The sequence below is a fragment of the Eulemur rufifrons genome, chromosome 2 (genome assembly GCF_041146395.1).
Source record: "Eulemur rufifrons isolate Redbay chromosome 2, OSU_ERuf_1, whole genome shotgun sequence".
Taxonomy (NCBI): domain Eukaryota; kingdom Metazoa; phylum Chordata; class Mammalia; order Primates; family Lemuridae; genus Eulemur; species Eulemur rufifrons.
The window spans coordinates 61,062,686-61,090,202 of NC_090984.1; the positions used below are offsets into that span (position 1 = coordinate 61,062,686).

A 27,517-nucleotide genomic window follows, 5' to 3' on the forward strand; every position below is an offset into this window, starting at 1 on the left:
GTCCCCCAGCCCCGGAGAGTGCCCCGACAGCAGGCAACGCGCATCGGGCCTCTCACGGGCGAGCGGCGGGGAGGGGTCGGTGCGAGCGCGCGCGGGGTCTCACGCGGCTCGGCGGTGCGGCGCGCATGCTCAGTCCCGCACCTCTCCGGGCGGGGCGGGAGACCCAGCGCTCCGAGGCGGGGGGAGGAGCGCTCGCGCAGCCGCCCCGGACGGGAGCCGGCTCCGCCGCTGCTGCAGCGCTCAGCGCCGGGCCCTGCCGGAGCCCGGGCTAGCATGTGCCGCGGCTCCCGGGCGGCGGCGGCGGCGGCGGCGGCGGCTCCTCTGCAGCAGCAGCAGTAGCAGCGGCCGCCATGGCCAAGGCCAGCGTGGAGCTCACCCGCGAGCTGCAAGGTACGAGGCTGCCTTAGTCTCTGGGACGCCCCGTCCGGGAGCATCCCAGACCCAGTGCGTTCCTCCCCGCGGTACACCCCAGCCCGGTGCCTCACGCCCCCGCCCCCATGCATCCCGGCTCCAAGACCCCGGCCCCTGCATCCCAGCCTGGGCATCGCTGTCCCCGGAACATCCTCCGCTGCGCCCCTTGCCTCACCCTGTCAGGACCTTCCCGTCCCTGAGCTGCCCGTCCCGCTCTTTGGTGACAGGTGCAGTTCCCTTGCGCTCCCTGGGGCTGACTCTCAGCGTCCCTGGCCCACCCCTCGGCAAAGCGTCCAGTCTCCCCTCCTGAGAGTCCCCGCTTCCCCGCCGGGCGGGGCCAGGCCCGGCCCGCCCCGCCGGGCGATGGGAGCTGCCCCTGGTCCTGACCGCCGCTTGGCCAACACCCTCCCTCCTCCCGGCCCCGCCCCGGAACTGGCCCTGAAGAGCCCCTAGGAGCGGGCAGCGCCCAGGCCAGTGGGGCAAAGAAGGGAGTCAGGGATGAGGCCCCGGACTGGGGCTAAAACCAAGAGCAGGGGCTCTGCGGCTCGCCTCCCACGGCCCTCGTCCCAGCCTGTCCCCTTCGCACTGCCCACCACCCATACCTCAAGGCCTCCTGTTGGCATGCTTCTCAGACCTAGCCCAAACCAAGGCCCGGCCCCCCCAGCACTGCCACAACCCTGACCCCCAGAGGCGGGAGCGCAGGCTAGCCCACGCAGAGCAGGATGCTCAAGGATACTCACAGGCATGCTGCACTGTGGCCATTTCCCACACCTACACACACACACAAGCACGATCATGGATGTGTGTAAACACGTCTTTACAGAAACCGCACCCCCACCACACACACACACACACACACACACACACACACTATATCTGGATGATTCTACCAGCAGATGGGTATGGGGCTCATTTAAACACTAACTCCTTCCCACTCCCTCACCCCCATCCCCCCCAGCACACGTGCCTGGCTCTGTGCCCCTTTCAGCAGACTCATTCACACTAACCATCCCCACCAATGCCACACTCAGGCTCCCTGACATCTTCAAGAGGCACGCATACACTCATAGTAAAGGCAGACACTCACACCCAGACCACCTAGAACACAGTCAGAGGGACACCCCCACACCCCCACACACTGACTCACTGTGTATGTGGTGATGGCTGTTGTAGTGCACGGGTTGGAAAAATCCTTCACACCCTCAGAAGTGTAAGACACACCCTCCCACAGACAGCCAGCAACTGTCCCCTGACTCAGGGACATCAGGAGCCAGAGTTTTCTCCACACCCTACTCCCTCTCTAATAGGAAAAATCAAAAAGAGAGAAAAAAGTCACCCAAGAAGGAAAGGTCTCTGTCCCTGTCCTTCTTTGTCTCTCTCTGTTTCTCTCTCCTCCCATCTGCCCCTGCCCCCGCCTCTATCTGGAGAGCCCTGGGGAGGCGGGGCTGGCCAGGGTAAGGGGAGCTCTGAGCGGGCCCCCCACCCACCTTCAGACAGCATCCGGAGGTGCCTGAGCCAGGGAGCTGTGCTCCAACAACATCGTGTGAAGTTGGAGACAAAGCCCAAGAAGTTTGAGGACCGAGTGCTGGTGAGGGCATCAGGCTTGCGGGGAGGGAGGAGTGGCTGGCAAGGGCAGCTGGCCAGTAGAGGGAGCCTGGGGACAGGGGAGACAAGTGGGTGAGCGCTGAGGAGACAAAGCCTGGAGGAGGGGCAGAGCTCCCCTGATGCCTCGGGAAGGGCAGGAGAGAGGGGGGACTCCCAGAGCAAAGCTGAGGACTAAAGGAGGGCAGCGACACCAGTGCCCAGTCAGCTGTCATGAGCCTGTGATATTCTTTTCCTCTCTCTGCAGGCCCTGACCTCCTGGCGCCTCCACCTCTTCCCCCTTAAAGTCCCAGCCAAGGTGAGTTGGGCTAAGGAGCAGGAGAGCACCTGCCATGCTCCCTCCCTAGCCTGGTGATCTGGTCCCTTACCAGGAGCTGAGCACCAACTTCCCTCCCAGGTGGAGAGCTCCTTCAATGTCTTGGAGATCCGTGCCTTCAACACGCTCAGTCAGAACCAGGTGAGCACCAGGGCAGAGGCTCCACTATTGAGGCAGCCAGAGGAGGGAGGAGGGAATCTGAGGCTCTGCTGCTCGCTCTTCCCCAGATCCTGGTGGAGACAGAGCGTGGCATGGTGAGCATGCGGCTGCCATCAGCAGAGAGCGTGGACCAGGTGACCCGACATGTGAGCTCTGCCCTCTCCAAGGTCTGCCCTGGCCCTGGGTGAGTGGCACATGAGGGGTCTCTCAAGGGATTAGATAACAGGGAAACTTCTTCCCTCCCTCCTTCCCCTGGACCTGGGCTCCTGGGACAGCAAGAAGAGTTCTCATGTCCCCATTCTGCCTTTTTCCTGGGTATTTAGAAGGTATAATAGGAGAACTGAGAGCCTCCTTCCAGCTCTTTCTGGGATGATTTGTTTCTCTTGCAGGTGTTTGATCCGGCGTGGAAACGCAGACACCCCAGAGGGGCCCCGAGACACATCCCCCAACTCTGAGACTTCCACATCTACCACTCACAGTGTCTGCGGTGAGCAGGGGCAGACATGAGAAAAGTGGGCTGCCTCATGTCCAGAGCCCTTTATACATGGGGTGTTGCCAGGGGTGGGGGGCTGCCCACCCTGAGGACTCCACAGCTCCAAGGCCTGAGGAGGGAGGGTCACAGCATAGCAGGAACCCAGAGCACTGGCACATAAAGTGGCCTTGACTGTTGAACCTCAAACCTATTCCTCATCTCCTTACTCCTCATGGAGCCAGCCCATCTCCTGCCCCACAGGTGGCTTCTCTGAGACCTACGCTGCCCTATGTGACTACAATGGCCTGCACTGCCGTGAGGAGGTGCAATGGGTGCGTTGGGCAGGGACCTGGCAGGGGACAGGTGGGACCCAGAGGGAAGGGACTGGGGAAGAGGGGGGAAGCAGGTATGAGCAAGTTCCACCTCTCCAAGGATGTGGACACCATCTATCATGCTGAGGATAACCGGGAGTTCAATCTTCTGGATTTCAGCCACTTGGAGAGCAGGTAGGCAGATGGGACAGAGACTCAACCCCAAAGTCCCTGGCCCTTCCCAGGATCTCCCTTCTGGTCCGACCCACAGCCCCAGTTACACCCATCCCCACTGCCATCCACCCGTCTAGGCTTTCCCAGCCCAACACCCCCCATCCCTGGTCTCTTTCTGCCTGCCCCAGCCACCTGCTCACCACCTTCCTTCCCCCTTCCACATCCCCACAGAGACTTGGCCCTAATGGTGGCAGCCCTGGCCTACAACCAGTGGTTCACCAAACTCTACTGCAAGGACCTGCGGCTGGTAGGAACCAGGAGGGCTTGGGGAGGTGGGTAGTGCCCTCCTTGGCCCCTAATTGCAGGACCCCCTCTGTCCTCAGGGCTCTGAAGTGCTAGAACAGGTGCTACACACCCTGAGCAAGTCGGGGAGCCTCGAAGAGCTGGTGCTGGACAACGCCGGGCTTAAGACGTGAGGCCAGCCTCCTCCTTGGGCAGTAGCGTTCCCTTGCTATAGTCTAGGGTCCCAGAACCTCAGAGTACGATAAGGGCCTCAGACTATCTCATCCAGCTCCTCACTTTACAAAAGAGGAGACTGAGGCCCAAAGAGGGCACAAAGCGAGTCAGTGGTCAAGCTGAGACTCCTGCCCCCAGCTCCATGGCCTTTCCCCAGGGTGCTCCATGCCCCTGTCCCCTTCTTCCATCCACCACCAAGCAGGGTGGGCTGCTCTGGTCTTTAGGACCTGAAGCTGGGCTTTGTCTCAGCACAACTTCCCAAGGTGTGTAACGCTTCCAGGTACCCCGGAGTGGTGACAAGCTCCCTGGCAGACCCCAAGCTGCTCCCCCCATGGGGACCTCTGACCATTGCAGCCCCCACCAGGCAGGCAGGTAGAGGAGGAGGGGAAGCCCGGGGCTGGGACCTGGGGCTCAGCTCAGGACAAATCCTTCCTCCCCTGCCCTGAAGGGACTTTGTCCAGAAGCTGGCCGGGGTGTTTGGGGAGAACGGGAGCTGTGTGCTGCATGCCCTCACTCTGTCCCACAACCCCATCGAGGACAAGGGTGAGCCCCAGCCCTGAATCCTATCCCCACCACAATGCAGACCCCCATCCTAGCCCAGAGCCCAACCCAGGTCTGAAGAGGGGCTCTCCAGACTGATACCAGCCCCTGCCCCAACAACTCCAGCCTCGACCCCAGGCCTGTACCCCACTCGAGCCCCCAGTCTGACTGCACCATGGTACCCACTGCCCAGCTTCTCACTGGGCCCCTTTCTCTCTCCACTCCCCAGGTTTCCTCAGTCTGAGCCAGCAGCTCCTCTGCTTCCCCACTGGCCTCACCAAACTGTGCCTGGCCAAGACTGCCATTTCCCCTCGAGGTATTTGCACTGGGACCCCTGACCTCTGACCTCTGACCCACCCCAGTGCTCCCTAGGGTGTTGAGCCAAGGGGTATACCCACACACTCGTACACCATCCCCGGGATCAGGAAGGAAAAGGAGCCACATTTTGGGAGCGGGGAGTTATGTGCTGAGGGGAAGCTGTGGGGATGGGGGCCAACCCAGCCCAGTGCCCGCTGTGCTCAGGGCTCCAGGCGCTCGGCCAGACCTTCGGGGCCAACCCGGCCTTTGCCAGCTCCCTGCGATACCTGGACCTGAGTAAGAACCCTGGGCTGCTCGCCACGGACGAGGCCAATGTGAGTCCACAGAACATCGCCTCAACCCCCTGAGAAGCATGCTCAGGCTGCAGGGCCTGGCTTCTGCCCATGCCCCTGGCGGTGGAGGGACTCTATCGCCCCTGCCCCGCAGCCCCTCTGTCCTTCTTTCTCCAGGCCCTCTACAGCTTCCTGGCCCAGCCCAACGCCCTGGTGCACTTGGACCTGTCGGGGACTGACTGCGCCATCGACTCGGTGAGGGGTTGGGAGTGGGGAGCCACTCTGAGGTGATTTGGGGAGGCCAGGGCAGGCCTCTGTCTCACACCCCCGTCCCTGAGCACAAAGGTCAGCAGAGCTGTCGGATGCCTTCAAGTTCGGCTGAATTATAAAGCAACGTCCATAGCTCACACCTGTGTGGCGCTTTTCCAAGGTCACAAGGCTGTGCTGGCTGTGCCTGAGAGCCAGCCCTTGCCCCGTTCCCCAGCTGTGCACCCGGCACAGGGCTGCGACCACAGGGGAAGGGATGCTGTCCCTGCCTCCAACAAGGGCACCTTGGGAGCCACTGTTGGCCCTGGCTTTAACATCCACTGTCTGAGAGCCTCTCCCCACCCCTGGGAGCCAGGCAGGGAGCAGACCCACTTTCCAAGGAGGGAAACTGAGGCTTTAGGGAGCTGAGTGGACATCCACAGTGGGGCACACACAGACTGACCATGGGAGTGAAGAGCCAGGACCTCGACGGGGAGGGACAGGGAGTCCCGGCCCCACCACAACACCCCTCCCAGCTCTTCTGAGACCCACCGTGTCTCTCCCACAGCTTCTGGGTGCCCTGCTCCATGGCTGCTGCTCCCACCTTACCTACCTCAACCTGGCTCGCAACAGCTGCTCCCACAGGTGGGAGCAGGAGGGGGTGCAGGGAGGGCTGGGGCAAGCCGCAGCACCCCCGCCCTCCCTCGCTGACCCCACGGGTCTCCACAGGAAGTGTCGAGAGGGCCCACCAGCCTTCAAGCAGTTCTTCAGCAGCGCCTACACACTGAGCCACGTCAACCTGTCCACCACGAAGCTGCCCTTGGAGGCCCTCAGGTCGGGTGGGTGCAGGGTTGGGGGTGTCCAGGGGAACCACGGGGAGCGGGGAGGGGTAAAGCTGGGCCTCCTGCCTTCCTCCCACAGGGCGCTGCTTCAGGGCCTCTCCCTCAATAGTCACCTCAGTGACCTGCATCTGGACCTCAGCAGCTGTGAGGTGCGCCCTCAGCCCCTACCGTCGCCCCAGCAGGCGTTTCTCTCACCTAAGGCAAACCCTGGTCTATCTCACCTCCAAGCTACCCCTCTGCAACCCCTGACCTGGCCACGCCTCCACTTGTCCCCTCAGTCCGCACCCTGTGTCCCTCTTTGCAGAGGCCGCTCCTTTTCAGTCTCCAGTATCTCTGCTCTTAAAGCTTTGGGGTGGGAGATTCCAGGCCTTCCCACCAGAGGGCAGCAGCAAGCCGTCTTAGAAACAGCAGCCTCTGGCTGGAGGAAGGAAAGGATTTGGTACAGAGAAAGGGCCTCTCCGATTTAACATCCCAGTCCTGTTGTGACCTTGAGTCCTGGCTTCTCTGGTCTCTAAGCATTAAAGGTGCCCTATCACCCACCCCAACCCCTGCCTTCCCCACCCCACCTTGTCCCTGCAGCTCCGCTCAGCGGGAGCCCAGGCTTTGCAGGAGCAGCTGGGGGCTGTCACCTGTGTAGGCAGCCTGGATCTGTCAGACAATGGTGAGTAGAGGCACCTCCCTTCTGTGGGGGCCAGGTGGGAAGCGGTCCTGAGCATGGGGAGGAAGCCCTGAAGAGAGACACCAGTGAGCCTCAGGCCTCAAGGCCAGGCCTCTCCCATCTGCTGACCAGGCTTCGACTCCGACCTCCTGACACTGGTGCCTGCGCTTGGCAAGAACAAATCTCTCAAGCACCTTTTCCTGGGCAAGAACTTCAATGTCAAGGCCAAGTGAGGCCCCCTTTCTCGTCCCATCATGCACCCATCCTCTTGGCTCACTGTATTGCCTCTGGACATCTCTCCTTCCTCCAATAGCATGACCCCAGCCCTGTCCCCTCCTACTCCGAGCCCCTACTCCCCACAGGACCCTGGAGGAGATCCTCCACAAGCTGGTGCAGCTGATCCAGGAGGAGGACTGTGTGAGTGCCTGGGCCTGGGAGGCGACCTGCAGTGGCAGAGGGCTGTGGGGACTAGGCCCAACCCCCCATTTGCCCACACAGTCCCTGCAGTCACTGTCGGTGGCAGACTCTCGGCTGAAGCTTCGCACCAGCATCCTCATCAATGCCCTGGGCAGCAACACCTGCCTGGCCAAGGTGGATCTGAGCGGCAATGGCATGGAGGACATCGGGGCCAAGATGCTGTCTAAGGCCCTGCAGATCAACTCCTCCCTCAGGTGAGGCCCACACCTGGCCCTTCTGACCTGGACCCCCAGCCCCTCCCCCCACATACATACATTCTCCCTGCTTGCCTCGATGCTCTGTACCCCCGCTTCCAGAAGATCCCCACCTTCAGACCCATCTCTGAGTCAGCCTCATTACCCAGGAAAGGAGGGAGGGCTCAGGGAAGGGCTGTGTGCCTGGCCCCTCATTGAGACCAGAGGGAAGAATGACAAACCGGTGCTTACCCTTCCCCAGAACGATCCTGTGGGACCGGAATAATACATCTGCCCTGGGCTTCCTGGACATCGCAAGGGCCCTGGAGAGGTGAGTGGACCAGGGCCTTGCCCTGTTCCAAGTCCCCAGCCTTCCAATGCCCGGACCAGGCCTGAACTACCCCAGCCCCACTCCAGCCTTCTTGACCTATTTGCACAGAAATGTTCGGAAGGGCACAGAAGAGGGAAATCGTGACCTAGGGGTGGGTTTTACTCACTGACAGGGGAGGCAGAGGCCTCCCCTCCTCCCCTGTTCCTCCACCCAGCTGTGCTACTGTGTCCCACAGCAACCACACGCTGCGCTTCATGTCCTTCCCCGTGAGTGACATCTCTCAAGCCTACCGCAGTGCCCCCGAGCGCACCGAGGATGTCTGGCAGAAGGTGGAGAGTATTGTCCTAAGCAGGGTGGGACAGCAAGGAGCCGGGGACAGCCCATATCCCCAGGCCCTGACCCCACCAATCCCATCATCTCCAGATCCAGTGGTGCCTCGTGAGGAACAACCACTCCCAGACGTGCCCCCAGGAGCAGGCCTTCAGGCTGCAGCAGGGCCTGGTGACCAGCAGCGCCGAGCAAGTAAACGTTTCCCTCCAGGACACAGGGGCACGCGTGGGGCATGCAGGGCGCAGGCGTGACGTGATAGAGAGCTCGGGGGCATAAAGAGGCGTCATGTGGTGCCCATCACTGGATGGAGCATGTGGGGAGCAAAAAGAGAGGACATGTGGAATGTGGGCCCCAAACATAAGTGGGCAAAAAGCAGGCAGCCCTCAGACAAGGGGTGCACAGCACTCTGGGAGCTTGCCTGGGCACTAAAGAAGCCCACACCAAGGAGAGAGACCAGACCATCCAGAGACATCACCACCACCACTGGCAGTGCTGGCACCAGTAGCACTGCCCAAGGGGTCCCCCTGACACTCCTGCCACCGTGCTCCAGATGCTGCAGCGGCTATGTGGACGAGTGCAGGAGGAGGTGCGGGCCCTGAGGCTGTGCCCCCTGGAGCCTGTGCAAGATGAGCTGCTCTATGCTCGGGACCTCATCAAGGATGCCAAGAACTCCCGGGCGGTGAGCCCTCTGTAGCCCTGCCTTGCCCCCATAGTCTGGAGAACCCAAGAAGGCCAAGCATGCTGACCCAGCAGCGTCCACGCCCTGCCCTGTGTATCTGCCCCCTAGCCCAGGGCCCCCGGGGACCTAGTGAGGCCTGATTCCGGCCGCTAATCATAACCCTTCCTTCCCCAGCTGTTTCCCAGCCTCTATGAGCTGGGCCACGTGCTGGCCAATGACGGGCCTGTGCGGCAGAGGCTGGAGTCAGTAGCCAGTGAGGTGTCCAAGGCTGTGGACAAGGAGCTGCAGGCAAGTCCTAGAGGAGGGAGGAGGCCATGGTGGGAGACTAGTGTTGAACAAGGGCCTAAGCTAAGAGCTGAAGTCAGAGCAGGGAGATTACTGGAGGGCAAGAAGGACATACACAGAGTTGAGACCACCCACAGTCCCACTGTGCCAAGGCATTGCTACATATCAGGCTTAGACTGTTTTCTGCTAGCTTTGACCTTGGCCCCTAGACTCTGGATTCTGATCCTAGGACTGACTCTCCCCACATCTATATGGTAGGGTGGAAGGAGCACTGACCAATGGGGAAGGCTGAGTGTCCAAAACTCGGTCACTAACAACTCTGTGACCTCAGGCGGGTCCCTCAGTCTCACCATAGAGGGCTGGGTTAGATAGGCTAAAGTCTTTTCCACTGTGGCACCAGCCCTGACCCTACCCCCCTTGGGGATCTGGCCCCTTTCTCCCTACACTAGGTGATCCTGGAGTCCATGGTGAGCCTAACACAGGAGTTATGCCCTGTGGCCATGCGGGTGGCCGAGGGGCACAACAAGATGCTGAGCAATGTGGCGGAGCGTGTGACTGTGCCCCGGAATTTCATCCGAGGGGCGTTGCTGGAGCAGGCGGGACAGGACATTCAGAACAAGCTGGAGTGAGCCTCAGAGGGTGGTGCTGTCAGTGGGGCTGGATTTGGCCCAGAGCACTTAGGGACTTGGGGCTGGAGAGCTATCAGCAATGAATAATGAATGGCACCATCTCCATTACAAGGGATAAATCTTTAACCAAATGCAACCTTGCTATTTAGGGTCTGACTGATCTTTGCCCTAGAAATGTAAGTGCTGAGCTGGGGATTAGGAGCCAGGTGGTGCATACACAGGTGTACACACACACACCTACAGCAGGAGTCACCTAGAAACAAAGCACGGCCTCCTCAGAGGCAGGAGCAAAGGAAAGTGATGCAAGTCAGGTGCATGGAAATGCTCTCTTCCTCCCAGTTTTCTTTGCCCCTAGAATTCTTTCATTCTCAGTCTGGTTTCCACGACTCACCTAAGCAAAGGGAAATTAGTACAAGTACCTGTGAAACAGCCAGGCTCAGGAAGTGCTGGTTTCTACTCTCACAGTAGCAACCAGCAGGGTTTACTTAACACCCCAGTTAACCTAGCTCTGTCCCATGGGGGCTCCAGGGCCTGACCTACAGCCCCCTTGCTCCTCCCTTTCCTTCTCCAATCCCTCACTGCCCACGCACAGCTGGGCTGGCCATCCGTGGGTGGGCCTAGATGTGCGTTTGTGGAGACCTGAGTGTAGTGGGCCCAGGGTGCCTCCTCCAGCAGCCATGCTCTCCGTGGGCAGTCAGGCCAGCTGGCTCCTTCTCTCAGGCCTCTGGGGAAGGGAGCAGCTGAGGCTCAGGGCTGGGTGGGGAGCGGGGTCTGAGTAGCCCCACCTATGCCCACAGTGAAGTGAAGCTCTCGGTCGTCACCTATCTGACCAACTCCATAGTGGACGAGATCCTGCAGGAGCTATACCACTCCCACAAGAGCCTGGTAGGGCTTCCGAACCCCAGCCGTGGCCATGCCCTGCACCCCACACCATCCCATTTCCCCGACCACCCTCCCCCTCACGACCCTGGGAGGTGGGCAGCTTCCTTGGGATTCTGTACACACCTGTCCTTTCCCAGGCCCGGCATCTGACCCAGCTAAGGACACTGTCAGATCCACCAGCGGGGCCAGGTCAAGGACAGGATCCGTCCTCTCGGGGCCGAGGCCGGAACCATGAGCACGAGGAGACCACAGATGATGAACTTGGGACCAACATCGTGAGCCTCCTGCTGCCTCCCTCCCCTCCTTAACCTACACAGCACTGTCCCCTCCCACTTCTCTGGACTCCTCTCAGCACCCTACTACGCCTCCCTGCACCACCCCAGCCCCAGGCCAGCCCAGCCTCTTCCCTCCTCCCCGTGCCTCAGCCCCTGAGGAGAGGGGCTGAGTGGGCTCTAAAGGGAAGGCTCTGTGAGGAATGGGAGGCTCCAGGTGAGGTGCTGGGACTTGCAACCTGGCCCCACCGTTGTTCTCCATTTCTGCAGGACACTATGGCCATCAAAAAGCAGAAACGCTGCCGCAAGATCCGGCCGGTATCTGCCTTCATCAGTGAGTCTCCCAGGCTCAGTTCTCGTGTCCTCCATGCTCCTGCACCTTCCACAGGCCCTCTTTTCTTTTCATTTGTCTCTGTCTCTCCATCCTGCTTTCTCCCTGTCCCGCCTCTAACACTGCTGTCCTCACAGGTGGGAGCCCTCAGGACATGGAAAGCCAACTGGGGAGCCTGGGGATCCCCCCTGGCTGGTTCTCAGGACTCGGGGGCAGCCAGTCAACAGCTAGTGGCTCCTGGGAAGGTCTATCCGAGCTGCCCACTCAGGGCTATAAACTAAGGCATCAAACACAAGGGAGGCCCCGGCCTCCCAGGACCACCCCTCCAGGACCTGGTCGGCCCAGCGTGAGTCCCGAAGGCCTCACAAGAGGACCAACTTCACTTAGCAATGCCAGGGCTAGGGGTTCTAGCTTCAGGACCCAAATGCCCGCGACATTAGCCTTGAGGGGTCGGGCAGGAGCCCAGGCATGCCATTGAACAGATGAGGGGTTATCCAGTTTGGGTGGGAGCTAGACTTTGTCACAGATAAGAAATCTCTGTCTGCCAGGCAGTGTTGTGCTTACTTTGGTGAAGGATAAAGCCACCAAGAGCACCAAGAGCCACCAAGCTTAGGAAATGCCCAGGTGAATCAAAGTCTAAATTTCCATGGGGCCAAGTCCAAAGGGGCATGCCCCGAGTGGAAGGGAGGTGGGACTTTCTGACCTCGACGAGATGTTCCATAGGGCTTTCCTTCCAGCAGGTACCGGTCCCTGGGACTCGTCAGGAGAATGGGATGGCCACTCGCCTGGATGAGGGGCTGGAGGACTTCTTCAGCCGAAGGGTCATGGATGAAAGTTCCAGGTGTGACACCTTAACACCGTCCCATTCTCAACAGGCCCTGAGGCCCTGGAAGGGCTTCCATGTCCTCTCAGCTCCCAAGAGAGTCTCTCTACCATCAGTTCCCTAAAGCTAGTCTCTTTGGGACATTTCCCACATTCTCGTCCCTCCCCACACAGCCCTTAGTTCCTGTGGCCTCTGAATCTTCTCAGAACAGCTGGGAAGAATGGGACCAGAGGGAACCACCACAAGGGGATGGTGGGGCCAGGATGGGGTGAGAGGGAGGTGGCTGGCAGCAGCCCTGGAACAGGATGCCCGTTAGCGGTGAGAGGTCCAGAAGGTGGTGTTCCCTGTCACTGTCCTGCACAGACTGCCCAGCATCTGCCCGGGAGGAGCTGGGTCCTTTGGAGAAGCCAAGAGAAGGAGGTAGGGGGAGTTGCCTGAAAGGAGAATTGATCTGGGGGAAAGAGCTGCTGGAGGATTACAGCAGGGCAGGGAAGGCAAGGACGCTGTCTCCCCTGAGAACCAAGTGGAAAGGGTTGCAGTGCAGCAGGAGAGGCTAGATGAGAGAGGAAAGCAGGAGGTTTATCAGACCTAGGATTAGGCTCTGCGTCTGGCATTTGTCACTAACTCACCCCGACTCTGCACAGCTACCCCCGGACTCTGAGGACAGTGCGGCCAGGCCTCTCGGAGCCGCCGCTGCCTCCACTGCAAAAGAAGAGGCGTAGAGGCCTGTTTCACTTTCGCCGGCCCCGGAGCTTCAAGGGGGACAGGGGGCCTGGGTCCCCTACAGCTGGACTCCTCCTCCCTCCGCCCCCACCCCCACCCCCGACTCAGGAGAGCCCCCCAAGCCCAGACCCCCCAAGCCTCGGCAATAACTCCTCTCCCTGCTGGAGCCCAGAGGAGGAGAACAGCCTCCTCCCTGGATTTGGGGGCAGCCGGGGGCCTTCCTTCCGCAGGAAGATGGTAAGTGAGGCAGGGGGTGCTTCATCCTCCCCTTCCCCTGACCCACGCAGAGCCTATCCCCCGACTCCACACCAAGCTTTACGGGAGAATGGTAGGACCCAGGGTTCTGGGGAACACTGGTCATTCCAATTTCCCTCTCCTTGAGAGTGGACTGAGACCTGGTGGCCCAGAGCATGTGGGAGTGCCATATGCAAATGGGGGCACTGGAAGAACTCCCCAGAGGGTCTGGGCAGGGCTTCCCCAGGGCTGGGGGCTCAGTAGGAGAGGGGCCCTGCCACAACTTGTCTGCTGCCTGTGGAGCCCCTTCTCCATCAGGAACTGCTTATAAAGAGGAGACCTTGTTCCAGGGCACTGAGGGACCAGAGCCAGGGGAAGGGGGCCCAGCCCCTGGAACAGCACAGCAACCAAGGGCACATGGAGTTGCCCTTCCTGGGTTGGAAAGAGCCAAAGGTTGGAGCTTCGATGGGAAACGAGAGGTGAGGGGAGCCTGAGATGGCACACAGAGGGTTCTGATGGTCCCTGTCTGCCACCCTCCCCTTCCTGCTCCCGCATCCGTGGCAGTTCCATGGAGAAAGCAGGTGCTTTGGCTGCAGAAGGTGTTAACTGCAGTTCCGTCCCTGCCACACACTTGCCATGGAATCCTGGACTAGTCACTTAACCTTTTGGAGCCTCTACTTCCTTGTTGTAAATGGGGGTCATGAAAGTACTTACCTCTAGAGCTCTGTTTCCCAAATTTGGTGACTTGATTATAACCTTTATGCCTGATTTTTACCTTTTCCATGTGCCACTTGAATTATTATGTATATATTTTTATTTAAATCAACTCCCTTTTTTTAACTTAGTCTGAACCTAAGCATTATCATCTTTAAAGTCATGGGCTCTTTGTACTAAGTCCTGTTTTTTTCTACTACACATAAAATAAATATGTAACTATTAAGATAACAATATGTTCATTTGTGTAAACCATTTCTTGTGCCCCAGGGTGGTATGGGTGCCACTCTTTGGGAAACACCATCCAAGTACCTAGGCACTACTGACGTGGAGACACTAGAGCAGAAGACCGTTGTCAGCTGCAGTCCTCCATGGAGAGGACTTTTCTTATGACCTGACTCAGCTGTCTTTTCAGGGCACAGGCCCAGACCTGGAGGGCAGCACCCAGGCTTGGCAGAAACGACGCTCTTCAGATGATGCAGGTGAGAATGGTCAGCCTCACTCCCTTTATTGCTCCCTCTCTCAGGGACTCCTCCTAATTTGCCTTTTCCCTTCCCGGTCCCCCCACTCCACCCTCTCCCTCCACTCCAGGGCCTGGAGCCTGGAAGCCCCCACCACCACCCCAAAGCACCAAGCCAAGCTTCAGCGCCATGCGCCGAGCAGAGGCCACGTGGCACATAGGTATGGAAAGCCTCTTCTCGGGCAGCAGCACTGAAGGGCCAGTGGGTGTCCAAAGAAACAGAAACCATGACCCCTGCATTGGGGGATTTACGGCCAAGGTGGCGCAATGAGAAGTCAACATAGTGAAAATGTTTAAGGATAGTTACAAAGTGACATCCAAATGAGACAAACAACCCAATCCAAAGAAAGTTTCTACAGAACAGAAGTGGCCTCGCCAGGGCTGGCAGAGAGGAACAATGCTTTGTGGAAGGCTCCTGCGAATTCTCTAGGGCAGGTACCACCTCTGGTCACCGTCAGCGCAGTGGTGCCCTCTGTAGAGAAGGCCTCTCTCCGAACCTTAGCGGGGAGGAGGGTGAGCAAGTCAAACTGCCAGCCAGTGCCAGCTATGCCAGGCCCAACTCAAAACATTTCAGCCTCCTCCAGAAATAGCTCGTCAGCCCACTCTTAGCTCACTCAGGTACCCCAAACAAGGGGCAAGAGCTCTGCCTTGGAGGGCAGAAACCCTGGATGTTAGTCTTGCTCAGCCACCTGTGAACTTAAACAAGTCATTTATTTTCTGGCTCCATGACTAGAGGAACAGAAGGGAGGGTGATTGTTCCAGGCATGACACTCACCTTCTACTGGGTTCAGAGCAAAACTTAAGGAGCCACTAAAGAAAAGCTCACTCAGAAGGTTGATGCTGGTCAGCTCAGCATCAGCTTAAGTCCCCAAAGGCCTGGAATATGACCCTCCAACAATATTAACATGGACAAAATCTCCCTGTAGATGTAGATATCCCCCTACCTCCTCCACCCCCACTCCCAGACTAGGGGGCAAGGGCTGGAAAGAGCTAGGAGCTGAGCAAGTGGGTGTGGCTTGGGCCCCATGCTCCCTGTTGTCCCCTCCCGCCCATCCTGCTCCTGCCCCTCCCTCCCCTGTGGTACAGAGCCAGCGTCTGTGCCCCCTGCCTCATCTTTCCCCCACCCCTGCCAGGCCAACCCAGCACTGGGGGCATCGTTGCTGATTTTCCCATCCCACACAGACTTGTTAAAGCTTCCAAAACAGGGCTCCATCCTTCATTTAGGAAACCACAATAGTCAGCTGCTCCACTGCGCACACACCTCCAGGTTTCTCTCACACACACCTCACAGACAATGCCTTCTGGTGTCACACCCACGGGCTCGTGTTGCTTAAAGCCACAGGGGCAGGGGACTAGTGTGCCAGTGCACCTCTCCATCTAAATGAGACTGTCAGACGGAGTTCTGGGAATGCCAGGCTGCAGCCTTGGCAGGGCCCCGGGGCACTGCAGCCCTGGATGGGCAGCCATGTCTGTGCACCCAGCAGGCCCTGCGCCCTGGCTCTGCCAAACAGGAAAGAGCTCAGGCACTGCTCTGCAAGAGGGGCAGCCAGGCCCAGCCCCTTCCAAGGTGATCCTGGGGACCAAGGGCTAAGGAAATGGTAGGAGTAGGAGGGGACACCAAAGAGCAAATGGGCTTGGGGGAGGAAGTCCTGGCCCCTAGGGCTTCATGGGAGGAGGAGACAGGAAGAGCCATGCAAGAATGCCTTTTCCTGCAGCTTCTCCTCTCTGCCATCCCTCAGCTGAGGAGAGTACCCCCAACCACAGCTGCCAGAGCCCCAGCCCAGCCTCCCAAGACGGGGAGGAGGAGAAGGAGGGGGCCCTATTCCCAGAGAGAACAGTTCCAGCTAAGAACGCCAAGGTGAGGGCCGGCAGGGCGGGTGGGGAAGGCACTCTGATGAGGCAAAGGAACTAACTGACCCAGCATCTTCCTTCTTTTGCCAGCTACAGGACCCCCCTTTAGCACCACGGCCCCCCAAGCCAGTAGCTGTACCCAGGGGCCGCCGGCCCCCCCAGGAGCCAGGGGGCAGGGAGGAGGCGGAAGCTGCTGGTGCAGCCCCAGGAGTCAACAAACCCCTGCTGCGGCTGGGCTCACAGCAAGACCAAGAGGAGCCTGAGGTCCAAGGTCTGCCGCCCGAGCTGAGTAGGGGGGTGGGGGCACCTCTGGGACTTTGCTGTCCACATCAGGTCTTCTTCCAGGGCATGGAATGAATGACAACCAGGAGTCACAGCCTGGATGAGCACCCAGCCTGTGAGCCCCACTCATGTGCCAGGCCTGCCTTGACTGTTATTTCAGGGCCCCCTGATCCAGGTCGCCGGACTGCCCCCCTGAAGCCCAAGAGGACACGGCGGGCACAGTCCTGCGACAAGCTGGAACCTGATAGAAGAAGGCCCCCTGACCCCACAGGTGCTGGTGAGGGCAGGTCCCCCTTCCCACCCATCTGTCCCACATGGCACCCCCCCTCCCAAGCCCCAACACCCGGTGGCTGGCTCTCCCTGCCCAGGAAACAGGACTCCCTGGATTTGTCGCCAACAGGAACCAGTGAGCCAGGAACAGACTGACAGCCCCCACAACACCCTTCCCAGCCCTCCTCTCGACATGTGCCTCACAAGGACTCAGACCCCCATCCACCCTGGCTCCCCCAGGCCCCCTGCCAGGCCCTGTCCTACTGGGTAGGATGGCAGGACCGAGTGTTGGGGAGCAGGAGGCAGGGGGTCAGGAGGGAGGGAGCAACCTGGAGAGAGGGAGGCTCTCAATGCCTCACCCTGTGAGAGCTTTGGGGTGGAGGTTTGTCTCCTCCCGAGAGAGGGGGGATCTCTGTCCCTCTATCCCCAGGGGCTCTCTCCCCACTTGTATAGAATAAAAAACCAAAATCACTGCCTGCCTCCAGTCTCTGCTGTCTTCCCCATTCTCTGCCCCCACCATCTGTTCCCTTCCCACAAGCCCCCAGAGCTTGGCCACAGTGGGGAAGTGAAGAATACTCCCAGGGATGGGGCCAGGGTCCTGACAGGAGAAGGGGAAAGAACGGAGAATGCCAAGGGAAGGAGACCGACAGGGCCCCAAGCTCGGGTGGGTGTTCTGTGCAGGGTCAGGGCTGATGTGGCTGGAGCAGGAACCAAAATAACAAAAAGTAACACCAGTGTCTGTCTGGCTTTGGGGGACATAATGGGATGGGAAGACTCCAGTGTGGCAGGGGGAGCTGGGGAGCAGTGTGTGTGTGTGTGTATATGTGCACACGCACATGTATGCACGCTAACGGTGGAATCGCACAATGTTGTATCATCCTCAACCTCAGGCATCCTTCATCCTCGGGCACCCTCAATAGTCAAAAATCTCACAGTAGAGCGGCCTGTAAGTGAACAGAAGTCTCTGTGGCATGAGAAGGTCAACAATTAAATTAATTGTTTCCCATGGTGTCCTAACAAATACCACCTTGGCATTCAAGACCCCACTCAAAAGCCTCTTCCTCTGTGAAGCTCTTCCTGATTGCTTCCCCACTCATCCAAATTGAACCCTGCTTTAATGCCCCCACGGCATCCTGAGCAGGGCCATGACTTCGCATCTGTCACACTTAATCGCATTTGTGTAATGGCTTATCATCTCTCTGTCTCTCTGTTCCGTACACATCGGCCTCCCCAGGAGCAGGGGCTGCGTCTTAGTTACCTGTGTGGCCCCAGCACTTGGCACAGTGCCTGACACCAGGAGATGCTCCATAAATGGCAGCTACACTAATACCTGAGCAGCTTAAGGGGATGGAGGGTGAAGGTGCCCTGGCGAATGCTCTTGCATACTCATCCCAAATCACCACGTGCCCAGATGTCTGCACGTGGAGCTGGCAGCTCCCCAGGCAATTGCTTACTTCACCCTGGTCACACTCAGAATGACTAATGTCTTGTTTCCGTAAGATCTGTGCGCTCGGCCCGGCCCCTCCCACAAGAATATGGCCATATGGGTTGAATCTAGGGGGGTGTTGGGTACATTATGGCACCAGGAAGATGCCTTGGGAGTCAGTTCTTCAGCACATGCCCCCCAACCCTGCCACTGTGCAGCCTTGTCTTCAGGGGCTGCGTGACCAGGATGTGAAGCTGTGTGTCCTTAAGGAATCATGTCCATTTCCTGTGTCTCATTACAAAAAGGTGGCTCAGGAACTGGACATCATTCTCAAAGCTATGGGATTCAGCAAGGTATGTGATGGTTTGTAAGGAGCACGTGAAGATCTACATTCTGTTGTATTCCGGGTTGGTGTGAGTGTGTGTGTGTGTGTGTGTGTGTATGACAAGGACAGCCCAGTGTTCTTTTATATCCTTAACAAGTAATGATATTGAAAGTGTTGTGTGACTGGGTGTGTTTCCCAGTGTGTATCAGTGGGGCTGTAACTGTCATGGTGTCATGGTGAGTTTATGTACTGGCGCTTGTGCGTGTCAAGATATGTGCGAGCCTGTGAGTCGTGGGTGCATGTGTCGCCATCATTCTCTGTGTGAATGTGTGTGTGTGCACGCACCACTGCAATGTGTGCATCCCTGTGATTCTGGGTGTGGGTGTGGCGTGAAGGGGAAGATGTGTGTCACTGTGTCTGCAGGGGTCCTGCCTCTGAGCCACCCCCAGCCCACCCTCCCCCCCTGGTTCTGTGGCTCCCTCCCAAGCAGTGGCCCTGCCCCTTCCCTCTTCTCCCTCCCAATCGGTCTGTGCGGGGGGAGCTGGTGCTGCGGCCCCCCCACCCCTCCCCATCCAGGCCCCATAAATAGCAGCAGAGCCGGAGCCAGAGCCGGCGCCAGCGGCTGGAGCAGCAAGGGAGACAGGGCCAGGCCCCGAGAGCCGGAGAGAGGAGCCCCCAACTGAAAGCCCAGGTGAGCCCACCATTCCTCCCTAGCCCAGCCCCAGCCGGCCCGGCCAGGCCTGGCCCAGTCTCCATGACAACATCTCCGGCAGCCCCCAGAGAGGTCCAAGCCCTGCTCGATCCCTTCACCACCACATGCCCCTGCCTGTCTCAGGGACCCATGATAACTGGGAGACTTGTGGCTGAAAGACAGAGACCCCCCCCACTCCCACGCAGACCCTCCCTCACATATCCAGAAAGGCATACATTGTGGGGTGGTGGGTACCCAGCCACGGTCCCGGGACTGAGGAAGGTATGAGAACTGTCACACCCTCCTGGAGATGGACACGAGACGGGCAGGGGGTAGAGGGACAGACACAGAGGGTGGGGCACTCAGACACACCAAGGCACATTCGCTCGGGGAAGCACGACATGGGATCACACAACCTCACCCTGAGATCTGGACAGACACAGATAGATGGACTGACCAGCCATGAACTCGGGCCGGCGTACCCCTGCCTGCTGCTGCCCGAGGCTTGGTACCACTGCTGGGGGAGGGTGGCGTGCGTGCATCCCACGAGCAGCATGGAGGGGGCTGTGGCTCCCCAAAAATCCTGTCGCTAAGAGACAGTGCGAGTGCTGCCAAGAAGTGTGAGAACAAGGGAGGTGGGGAGGGATGTGAGGCTTGTCATAGTGGGAGCCCCTGCCAGGAGGCTGAAGGAGCTTTCAGCAGAGCCCCGGTCCTTTCTCCAATTCCCCAAGCCCACCACCCCTCCGTTCCATCAGCCAGCCAGGTGAGTGGGGGCAGGGAGTGGACAGGGACAGCAGAGCAGGGCATGTCTCCTGTCTCCTGCCCACTGCAGACTCCACACCTGAGACCCATCTTCTTTAGACCTTCAGGGGCCTCTCCACCCCCTGCCCCACCCCCTTGCCCCAGTTCAGCTCCCTCGTGCCAAGACTGAGTGCAGCGCTGGCTCAGACACCAGTCGGGAAACAGCAGAAGGTGCTGAGGCAGCAGAAAGTGTGGATCAATCGATGGCCTAGGAGCCAAGACTGCCAGGAACAACCCAACCCTCCAGCCCGCTCCAGCCCCAGCCCCGCATACCAAGGCTGGTAGCTGTGACAAGCTAGGTGCTCCTGTGCAGGAGTGAGAGGCGCAGGTCATCTGCCCTCCCCTGCTCAGAGCTCCAGGGAAGCAATTGGAGGGCTGAGAAGCAGGAGGCCTGTGAGAGCCCAGGGACTCAGGAAGGAGGGCAAGGGGCTGGTGCCAGGCTCCTGGAGGACAGACCCCCTCCCCTGGCAGGTGTTCCCTTTCCAAGGTCCAGGCCACCTGCTCTGTCCCCACAGTGACATGGCGGACCCTGAGATGGAATGGGTACCTGAGCCCCCAACCATGACGCTGGGGGCCTCAAGGGTGGAGCTTCGGGTGTCCTGCCATGGCCTCTTGGACCGGGACACACTCACCAAGCCCCACCCCTGCGTGCTGCTCAAGCTCTACTCTGATGAGCAGTGGGTGGAGGTGAGAGCGGCTTGGGTTTCTCCTTAACTAACCTGGGTTAAGCCTGGGAAGGAGGGAGGCTGGGGAGGGGGCAGTGAAAGCCTCAGGGAATGTGAGCACTCCCAGGGTGGGGGTGGGGCCTTTTCTAGGCCATGTGGGTAACCTTGGAGATGAGTGTGCCATCATTATAAACACAAACCATTTTACAGCTTCAAAAGCTCACAGAGTCCCAGAGAGTCCTGAGATTGCCCCAGAGGCAGTAAGATAGCTCCCAAAGGCCTTATTGTATCCCCAAAGGACTGAGGGTCTAGTGGGCAGGTGGCACCTGAGCTTAGGGGTCAGCCTAGGAAGAGAAGAGCTAGTCTCTGGGGATGTGGGGCCCAAGAAGAGCTGGCATGACCGAGGTGGTCCCATGGTCCAGGGCAGGGAAAAGTAGCCTCAGTCCCCAGAGAGCCCTCACTCCCCCCATGCCACAGGTGGAGCGCACGGAGGTGCTTCGCTCCTGTTCCAGCCCCGTCTTCTCCAGGGTGCTAGCCCTTGAGTACTTTTTTGAGGAGAAGCAGCCCCTGCAGTTTCACGTGTTTGATGCCGAGGACGGAGCCACCAGCCCCCGAAATGACACTTTCCTCGGCTCTACGGAGTGCACCTTGGGCCAGGTCTGCATTCCCACCCACCCTGCCCCACCTTACCCTCATCAGCTTCTGCCTCTGGCAGCCAAAATAAGAGAGAGCATGAGCTCTGGAGCTAGCTCAAGTGGGATTGGATCTCATCTCTGATGTTCATTGGCTGTGCAGCCTGGGGCAAGATACTTAACCTCTCTGAGTCTTGGTTTCCCCATCTAAAAATGGTGGAGGAGGTCATAGTACCTCTCTCTTCTGGCTGCTTTAGAAACCCTCCCCCAAGCCAAAGAGCCAACCCTTGCGGATACTTAGAGGGCACTCATTATTCCACCCCTCATTAAGGCCAACCAAGCGGGGGCATCACAGCTGGGTCTCCCTCCACATCCATCCCTAGATTGTGTCACAAACCAAGGTCACTAAGCCATTGCTGCTGAAGAATGGGAAGACTGCGGGCAAGTCCACCATCACGGTAGGCAAGGTCACCTGTACTCACCCTTGGGCCATTCAGTGCCCCTGCATGGACATCCATGGTGACATCATGCCCAGGACCACTCCAATCTAAGGGAAAGGGCCTAGGGTGGCCTTTGTGGTTGGGGGAGGGGAGTTCTGCCACTTGTATCCCCTTTGCAGATCGTGGCTGAGGAGGTATCTGGCACCAATGACTATGTGCAACTCACCTTCAGAGCCTACAAGCTGGACAACAAGGTTGGAACCCCAGAGTCCAGGCCCCCATCTTCCCTGCTAGTCCTGGGCCTCCCACTCAAGACAGATCCCAGCGGCCCAGACCTGCTCCCTTCTCAGTGGTAGCCCCTCCCCCACCCTCCTACAGCCCTCACCGGACTTAGGGGACCTTTCCCTTATATCCCCAGGATCTGTTCAGCAAGTCTGACCCTTTCATGGAGATCTATAAGACCAATGAGGACCAGAGTGACCAGCTGGTCTGGAGGACAGAGGTTGGTTGCCTAGGGCTGTGGGAAAAGGAGGGAGAGCAGAGTAAGAAAACCTAGACAGGAGGTGACCAGCTCCCTGGTGCCTCTCCAAGGTGGTGAAGAACAACCTGAACCCCAGCTGGGAGCCATTCCGCCTGTCCCTGCACTCCCTATGCAGCTGCGATGTCCACCGGCCTCTTAAGGTGAGGCCCCAGCCAAGCAAGCACAGCCTACCTGGAGCAGCCAGCCTGCTTCTGAGACCTTCCCCTCTCCAAATGTGGCAAGCCTCCTCCCCCTCTCCCATGGGGTAAACACTTCCCACTGTGGGATAAATAACAGGTCACAGCTCAATGTTAAGCTTCCCATATGTGTGCTTTTATCAGTGGCCAAAGTCCCTGCCAGATTGAGCCAAAAAACGAAGTTCAGCAGGTAGTCTCTCCAGGCAGGTTGAAGTCATCTGCTCGGGCCTAGACACTGCAAGGCCCCTACCACCCTGAGGTCCACCCCGCCCAACCCAATGAACCACTGCAGTGCATCCCTGACCCTGACCCCATCCCTCCCTTGCCTTCTCAGTTCCTGGTGTATGACTATGACTCGAGTGGGAAGCATGACTTTATTGGAGAGTTTACCAGCACTTTCCAGGAGATGCAAGAAGGAACGGCGAACCCCGGGCAGGAGGTGCCAAAAAGACCCCTCCCCAAAATCCCACCCAGATCCCTGGGAGAACCCTGAAGAGACCACTGTAGGTGATGGGCGCGGGGAGGGTGGAAAGCACCCAGGCTCAGCGAAAGGACTGAGCTGTGGGGATCTCGCTCTGCTGGAAGGGATGGGAGGGGTCCCCTGATGGACTTGTGACCCTCAGCTTGTGGGGTGGGTGGGGTCTAGATGCAGTGGGACTGTATCAACCCCAAGTACCGGGACAAGAAGAAGAATTACAAGAGCTCAGGGACAGTAGTGCTGGCCCAGTGCACGGTAAATTCCAGTTCCTGCCTCAAGCCTTGCCACAGCCCCTGCCCCTGGCCCTACCATAATCTCAGATTCAACCTTTCCCTTGTTTCAAAGACGTGTTTCTCTGCTTCTGGGAACTTCAAACCCTTGCCCTAGCTCACCCCAACTGCACCCTCAAAAACTCTGGTCCCCCTACTTTCCCCACAGAGGCACTACCTGAGCTCCCTCCTCAGAGGACCACCCCATCCCCTCACTTTACCCCTCCCCCTACTGCCAGGTGGAGAAGGTGCACACCTTCCTGGATTACATCATGGGTGGCTGCCAGATCAGCTTCACGGTAAAGACCCAGGGGATGCGGGCACAGGCAAGAGGGAGGGGCGCAGGGAACAGGAGGAGCCCAGAATCCCCCCTGCCCCCCTCGGGCTTCTCAGGAGCCTCAGCATTGCCCGCTCATACCCCTTGCCCTGCCTCACCCCACCCCACCATGAGGCTACCTCTGGGTTCCCCAGAACCATCTCGGTCCTCCCTACAGACCTGGCCTCAGCCTAGCTTCCCTGTGGGCTCTCATGGCTGCAGCATGACCCTTTCCTACTCCCACCCCCACCAGGTGGCCATCGACTTCACTGCTTCCAATGGGGACCCGAGGAGCAGCCAGTCCCTACACTGCCTCAGCCCCCGACAGCCCAACCACTACCTGCAGGCCCTGCGTGCAGTGGGAGGCATCTGCCAGGACTATGACAGGTAGGAGGAGGTTGGAGGGGGGACAGGCAAGGAGGCCTTGCCCGAGGGGCCCCACAGCCTTTTCTTCTCCCCAGTGATAAGCGATTCCCAGCTTTTGGCTTTGGGGCTCGAATACCCCCCAACTTCGAGGTAGGCTGGTTGCAAGGGAAGGGAGGAGATGGCGGGCAAGTTGGACAGGAAGAAAAGACATCCCCTTACTGCGCTCACCTCACCCACACAGGTGTCCCACGACTTTGCTATCAACTTTGACCCGGAAAATCCTGAATGTGAAGGTAAGAGGGGAGATCCCCGCCAGCCTGTGGGGGGCCCCCATGCACATGCCTGCTGCACATGCCCTACATCCCATACAGGCCCAGCTCCTTGTCCCTCCCTCCCATCCAAGGCCCCTCTCGTTTGGTAAGACTTCCAGCCCCATGGCCCAGCATCTGCCCACCCAACTCTCCCTCTGCTTAGTGAGGAACTTGTGGGGTGGATGGGCAGTCCTAAGACCTGGAAGCACCTCCTTGCTTTAAAGAGTGTCTGGAGGGACCCCTGCTAATCTCTGCCAGCTTCCCCTCTTCTCTTTGCCCACAGAGATCTCGGGGGTCATCGCCTCCTACCGCCGTTGCCTGCCCCAGATCCAACTCTACGGCCCCACCAACGTGGCCCCCATCATCAACCGCGTGGCTGAGCCGGCGCAGCGGGAGCAGAGCACCGGCCAAGCCACGGTGAGGAGACACAGCAGGCAACTGGGAGCTGCTCCTGTGTCCTCGTGTCCTCGGGTGGGGCCAGGCCGGGGCCTGGGCTTGGGGCGGGTGTCAGGCTCTTGCACACAGAGCCAACCCTTCCTCCCCCCTCTGCTTGCCCTCAGAAGTACTCAGTGCTGCTGGTGCTCACCGACGGCGTGGTGAGCGACATGGCCGAGACCCGCGCCGCCATCGTGCGCGCCTCGCGCCTGCCTATGTCCATCATCATTGTGGGCGTGGGCAATGCCGACTTCTCCGACATGCGGCTGCTGGACGGCGACGACGGTCCCTTGCGCTGCCCCCGAGGGGTGCCTGCAGCCCGCGACATTGTCCAGTTTGTGCCCTTCCGAGACTTCAAGGATGTGAGTGCCCAGTGCCCCTCCTCAGCTCCTCATGCCCCCACATCGGCTCTGTCTCTTCCACCCGCTGACGTCCTAAGAAGGACGCTGGAGCCAAGCTGGCCACCCCGAAGCTCCACCCCTCCCTCACCTGACCCTACCTCCTCTAGTCCTCCTCCCCTAACCATGATGTCGCCCGTCCCCACGCCCAGGCCGCCCCTTCTGCGCTAGCTAAGTGCGTCCTGGCGGAGGTGCCGAGGCAGGTGGTGGAGTACTACGCCAGCCAGGGCATCAGCCCAGGGGCTCCCAGGCCCTGCACGCCGGCCACGACCCCCAGCTCTAGCCCGTGACTGCCCCCTCCCGACCGACACTCCCTCAGCCTCTCAGTGAGTCCTGGGGGTCCAAAGAGGTGGAAACAAAAGGGTGCAAAGTGGGGCTTGGTGGAGTCCACCTTGGCTGGGTGTAGTGTAGCAGGGTACTTACCACTCTCCCACCCCCTCCCAGGTGCCTCTCCTGAACCTTGTGACTTGCGTGACCAATGCCTCCGCCTCTTGGACCAGCTGTGCCCCTTGGGTCCTGGAAGTGAGTGGTGGGGCCTGCCCCCATCTCTCCAAGCCCCATACCTCTCAACCCTGTGGCCCTTCAGTGACTTCCTTTGGTGATCCTGACTTTCTGGCCATTAATAAAGGGAACTGCTCCTAGCACCTCAGTCTCTCTCCATCATGCCTCAGATGCCCACTGGGCAGTCCACAGTACCCAAGTCGCACAGGAAATGAGGAGGGGCCGGGGGGCGGTGGCTCACGCCTGTAATCCTAGCACTCTGGGAGGCCCAGGCGGGAGGATGGTTTGAGCTCAGGAGTTCGAGACCAGCCTGAGTGAGAGTGAGACCCTGTCTCTACTAAAAATAGAAAGCAATTAAACAACTGGACAACTAAAAATATATAGAAAAAATTAGACAGGCATAGTGGCGCATGCCTGTAGTCCCAGCTACTCGGGAGGCTGAGGCAAGAGGATCACTTGAGCCCAGGAGTTTGAGGTTGCTGTGAGCTAGGCTGATGCCACGGCACTCTAGCCTGGGCAACAGAGTGAGACTCTGTCTCAGAAAATAAATAAATAAATAAGGAGGACCAGCACCTTTCAAAATCTGAGCCCAGTGTGGCATTGGTGCTATAGTGGTGAGCATAGCTGCCTTCCAAAATCTGAGCCTGACTCCCCAGGCAGGCCGCCGTCTCTGCTGTCTTATCCCAACTGTGTGCCAGTGGGGCCTGAGTTGCTCCCACCCTCATCTCCCAACCTGGGGGTCCAGGCACCATAGTGGTTAATTACAGGAGATGGGGGGACAATAAGGGGTTGTTGAGGGGGCAGGCTGATGCCCCCTTACAGCTGTTTCCAGAGAGGCCCCACTGAGTTCCCCAGAGGCTGAACCCCAGCCCCCACACAGCTGTGGGGCGGGCCAGGAGAGGGTGTAGGGGGACTAAAGAGGCAGCAGGTCTGCCAGCGAATTGGGAAAATAGAAGGGGCATCTAAGGCCTGTACAGCCTGGTTTCCTGGGTGTGTGAATGTGTGTGTTCATGTATACACATCCCTGACTCTCCAGGCATGTGGCCTTAATGGTTCAGGAAGTCCAGCTACATACTCTTAATGATAACTTCAACAACAGCAAAGATTATTATTTAGTGTCATACTTTGCGCTAAGTGCTTCTTTGAGTGCATTCATTCTCACTAGGTAGTTACCATTATTTTCCCCATTTTTCTGACAAAGCAAGTGAGACTTGATTTAACTCACTCATGGTCAAAAAGCTGATGACCGAAACTTGAGCCCAGACCCATCTGACTAAAGCATCCACACTCTTAATCACTACAGTCTGCAAGGTTTTTTTTGGAGGTATTTCCATGTGACCCAGTTCTATCATCTTGAGACCCAGGTGTGTGTACTGTATATGTGGCCTAGTTGTGTATACAGGGCCTGTGGATGGGTATCTCTGCCCTTGTGTGCTGTGCAGGTAAGAGAGGTGAGCAGGAAAAGTAGTGGGTCTGGATTGCAGCTCTAAAGAGCAGGTGAGGACAGACACAGGTGAAATTCAGTGAGGGGGAAAGAGCTGGGCTCCTGGAGGGACCCTCCCTTCAACAATGAGTGTAGAAGAGGACAAAGGAGGAGAGGCTCACAGTGCGGAGAGGATCCAGAGCCAGAGAGGACAACCAGCGGCCAATGGTGGGGTGGGGAAGGCAGAGAAGAGAGAAATTCCGAGGGGGTTGGTGGAGAGGACTCCCTTTGCAGGGTCCTGAGTGGAGGAGGGACAAGCTGGGCTAGAGAAGGGGGAGGAGGGAGTAAGATCTGTGATGGGAAGAGAAGAGACAGCTGGGGAGGAGGTGGATCGAGGGGGTAGAAAGGAAGAGAGACATATGGGAGCCTCTTCCCCCCTGCCTGACTGGCCGCTTCTCCCATTTATTATGTCCCTTAGAGATCAGACTACAGTGACCAGTGAGGTGGCTGCTCTCAGCTCAATTCCTGTGCTCTGCCCAGAGCCCCCACTGGCCCTCCTATTAGGCTGCTGAACTGGAGGGCTGGGTTACCATGGCAACTGTGCGACCAGGACAGCTGCGGGCAGGCCTAGCTGGGCCTCTGCAGCTTCTGGGCTTGGTGGTGGTGGTGGGAGGGAGAGG

At 58.9% G+C, this 27,517-nt stretch overlaps 2 protein-coding genes across 2 annotated transcripts; both read left to right on the forward strand.

The window, feature by feature from the left end:
- Positions 1-350: 350 nt before the first annotated feature.
- CARMIL3 (capping protein regulator and myosin 1 linker 3) lies at positions 351-16,799 on the forward strand. The gene is made up of 40 exons (XM_069463708.1): positions 351-390; positions 1,905-1,999; positions 2,261-2,311; positions 2,411-2,470; positions 2,557-2,672; positions 2,878-2,975; positions 3,222-3,292; positions 3,393-3,466; positions 3,677-3,752; positions 3,829-3,917; positions 4,410-4,504; positions 4,731-4,817; positions 5,024-5,133; positions 5,269-5,346; positions 5,906-5,982; positions 6,067-6,171; positions 6,259-6,328; positions 6,759-6,840; positions 6,970-7,066; positions 7,200-7,254; positions 7,336-7,508; positions 7,750-7,818; positions 8,054-8,147; positions 8,242-8,340; positions 8,699-8,827; positions 9,002-9,115; positions 9,562-9,737; positions 10,539-10,626; positions 10,761-10,898; positions 11,166-11,229; positions 11,364-11,572; positions 11,967-12,067; positions 12,694-13,009; positions 13,357-13,485; positions 14,136-14,202; positions 14,312-14,401; positions 15,980-16,098; positions 16,182-16,362; positions 16,534-16,644; positions 16,774-16,799. The coding sequence occupies exons 1-40, from the start codon at positions 351-353 to the stop codon at positions 16,797-16,799; spliced, it is 4,119 nt and encodes a 1,372-aa protein (XP_069319809.1).
- A 1,596-nt stretch (positions 16,800-18,395) lies between these two features.
- CPNE6 (copine 6) lies at positions 18,396-25,557 on the forward strand. The gene is made up of 18 exons (XM_069463712.1): positions 18,396-18,486; positions 18,971-19,085; positions 20,402-20,573; positions 21,029-21,208; positions 21,567-21,641; positions 21,803-21,877; positions 22,042-22,125; positions 22,215-22,304; positions 22,675-22,779; positions 22,987-23,073; positions 23,327-23,386; positions 23,657-23,790; positions 23,865-23,919; positions 24,011-24,062; positions 24,364-24,497; positions 24,641-24,877; positions 25,066-25,239; positions 25,358-25,557. The coding sequence occupies exons 3-17, from the start codon at positions 20,406-20,408 to the stop codon at positions 25,201-25,203; spliced, it is 1,674 nt and encodes a 557-aa protein (XP_069319813.1). The 5' UTR covers positions 18,396-18,486; positions 18,971-19,085; positions 20,402-20,405; the 3' UTR covers positions 25,204-25,239; positions 25,358-25,557.
- Positions 25,558-27,517: the final 1,960 nt, after the last annotated feature.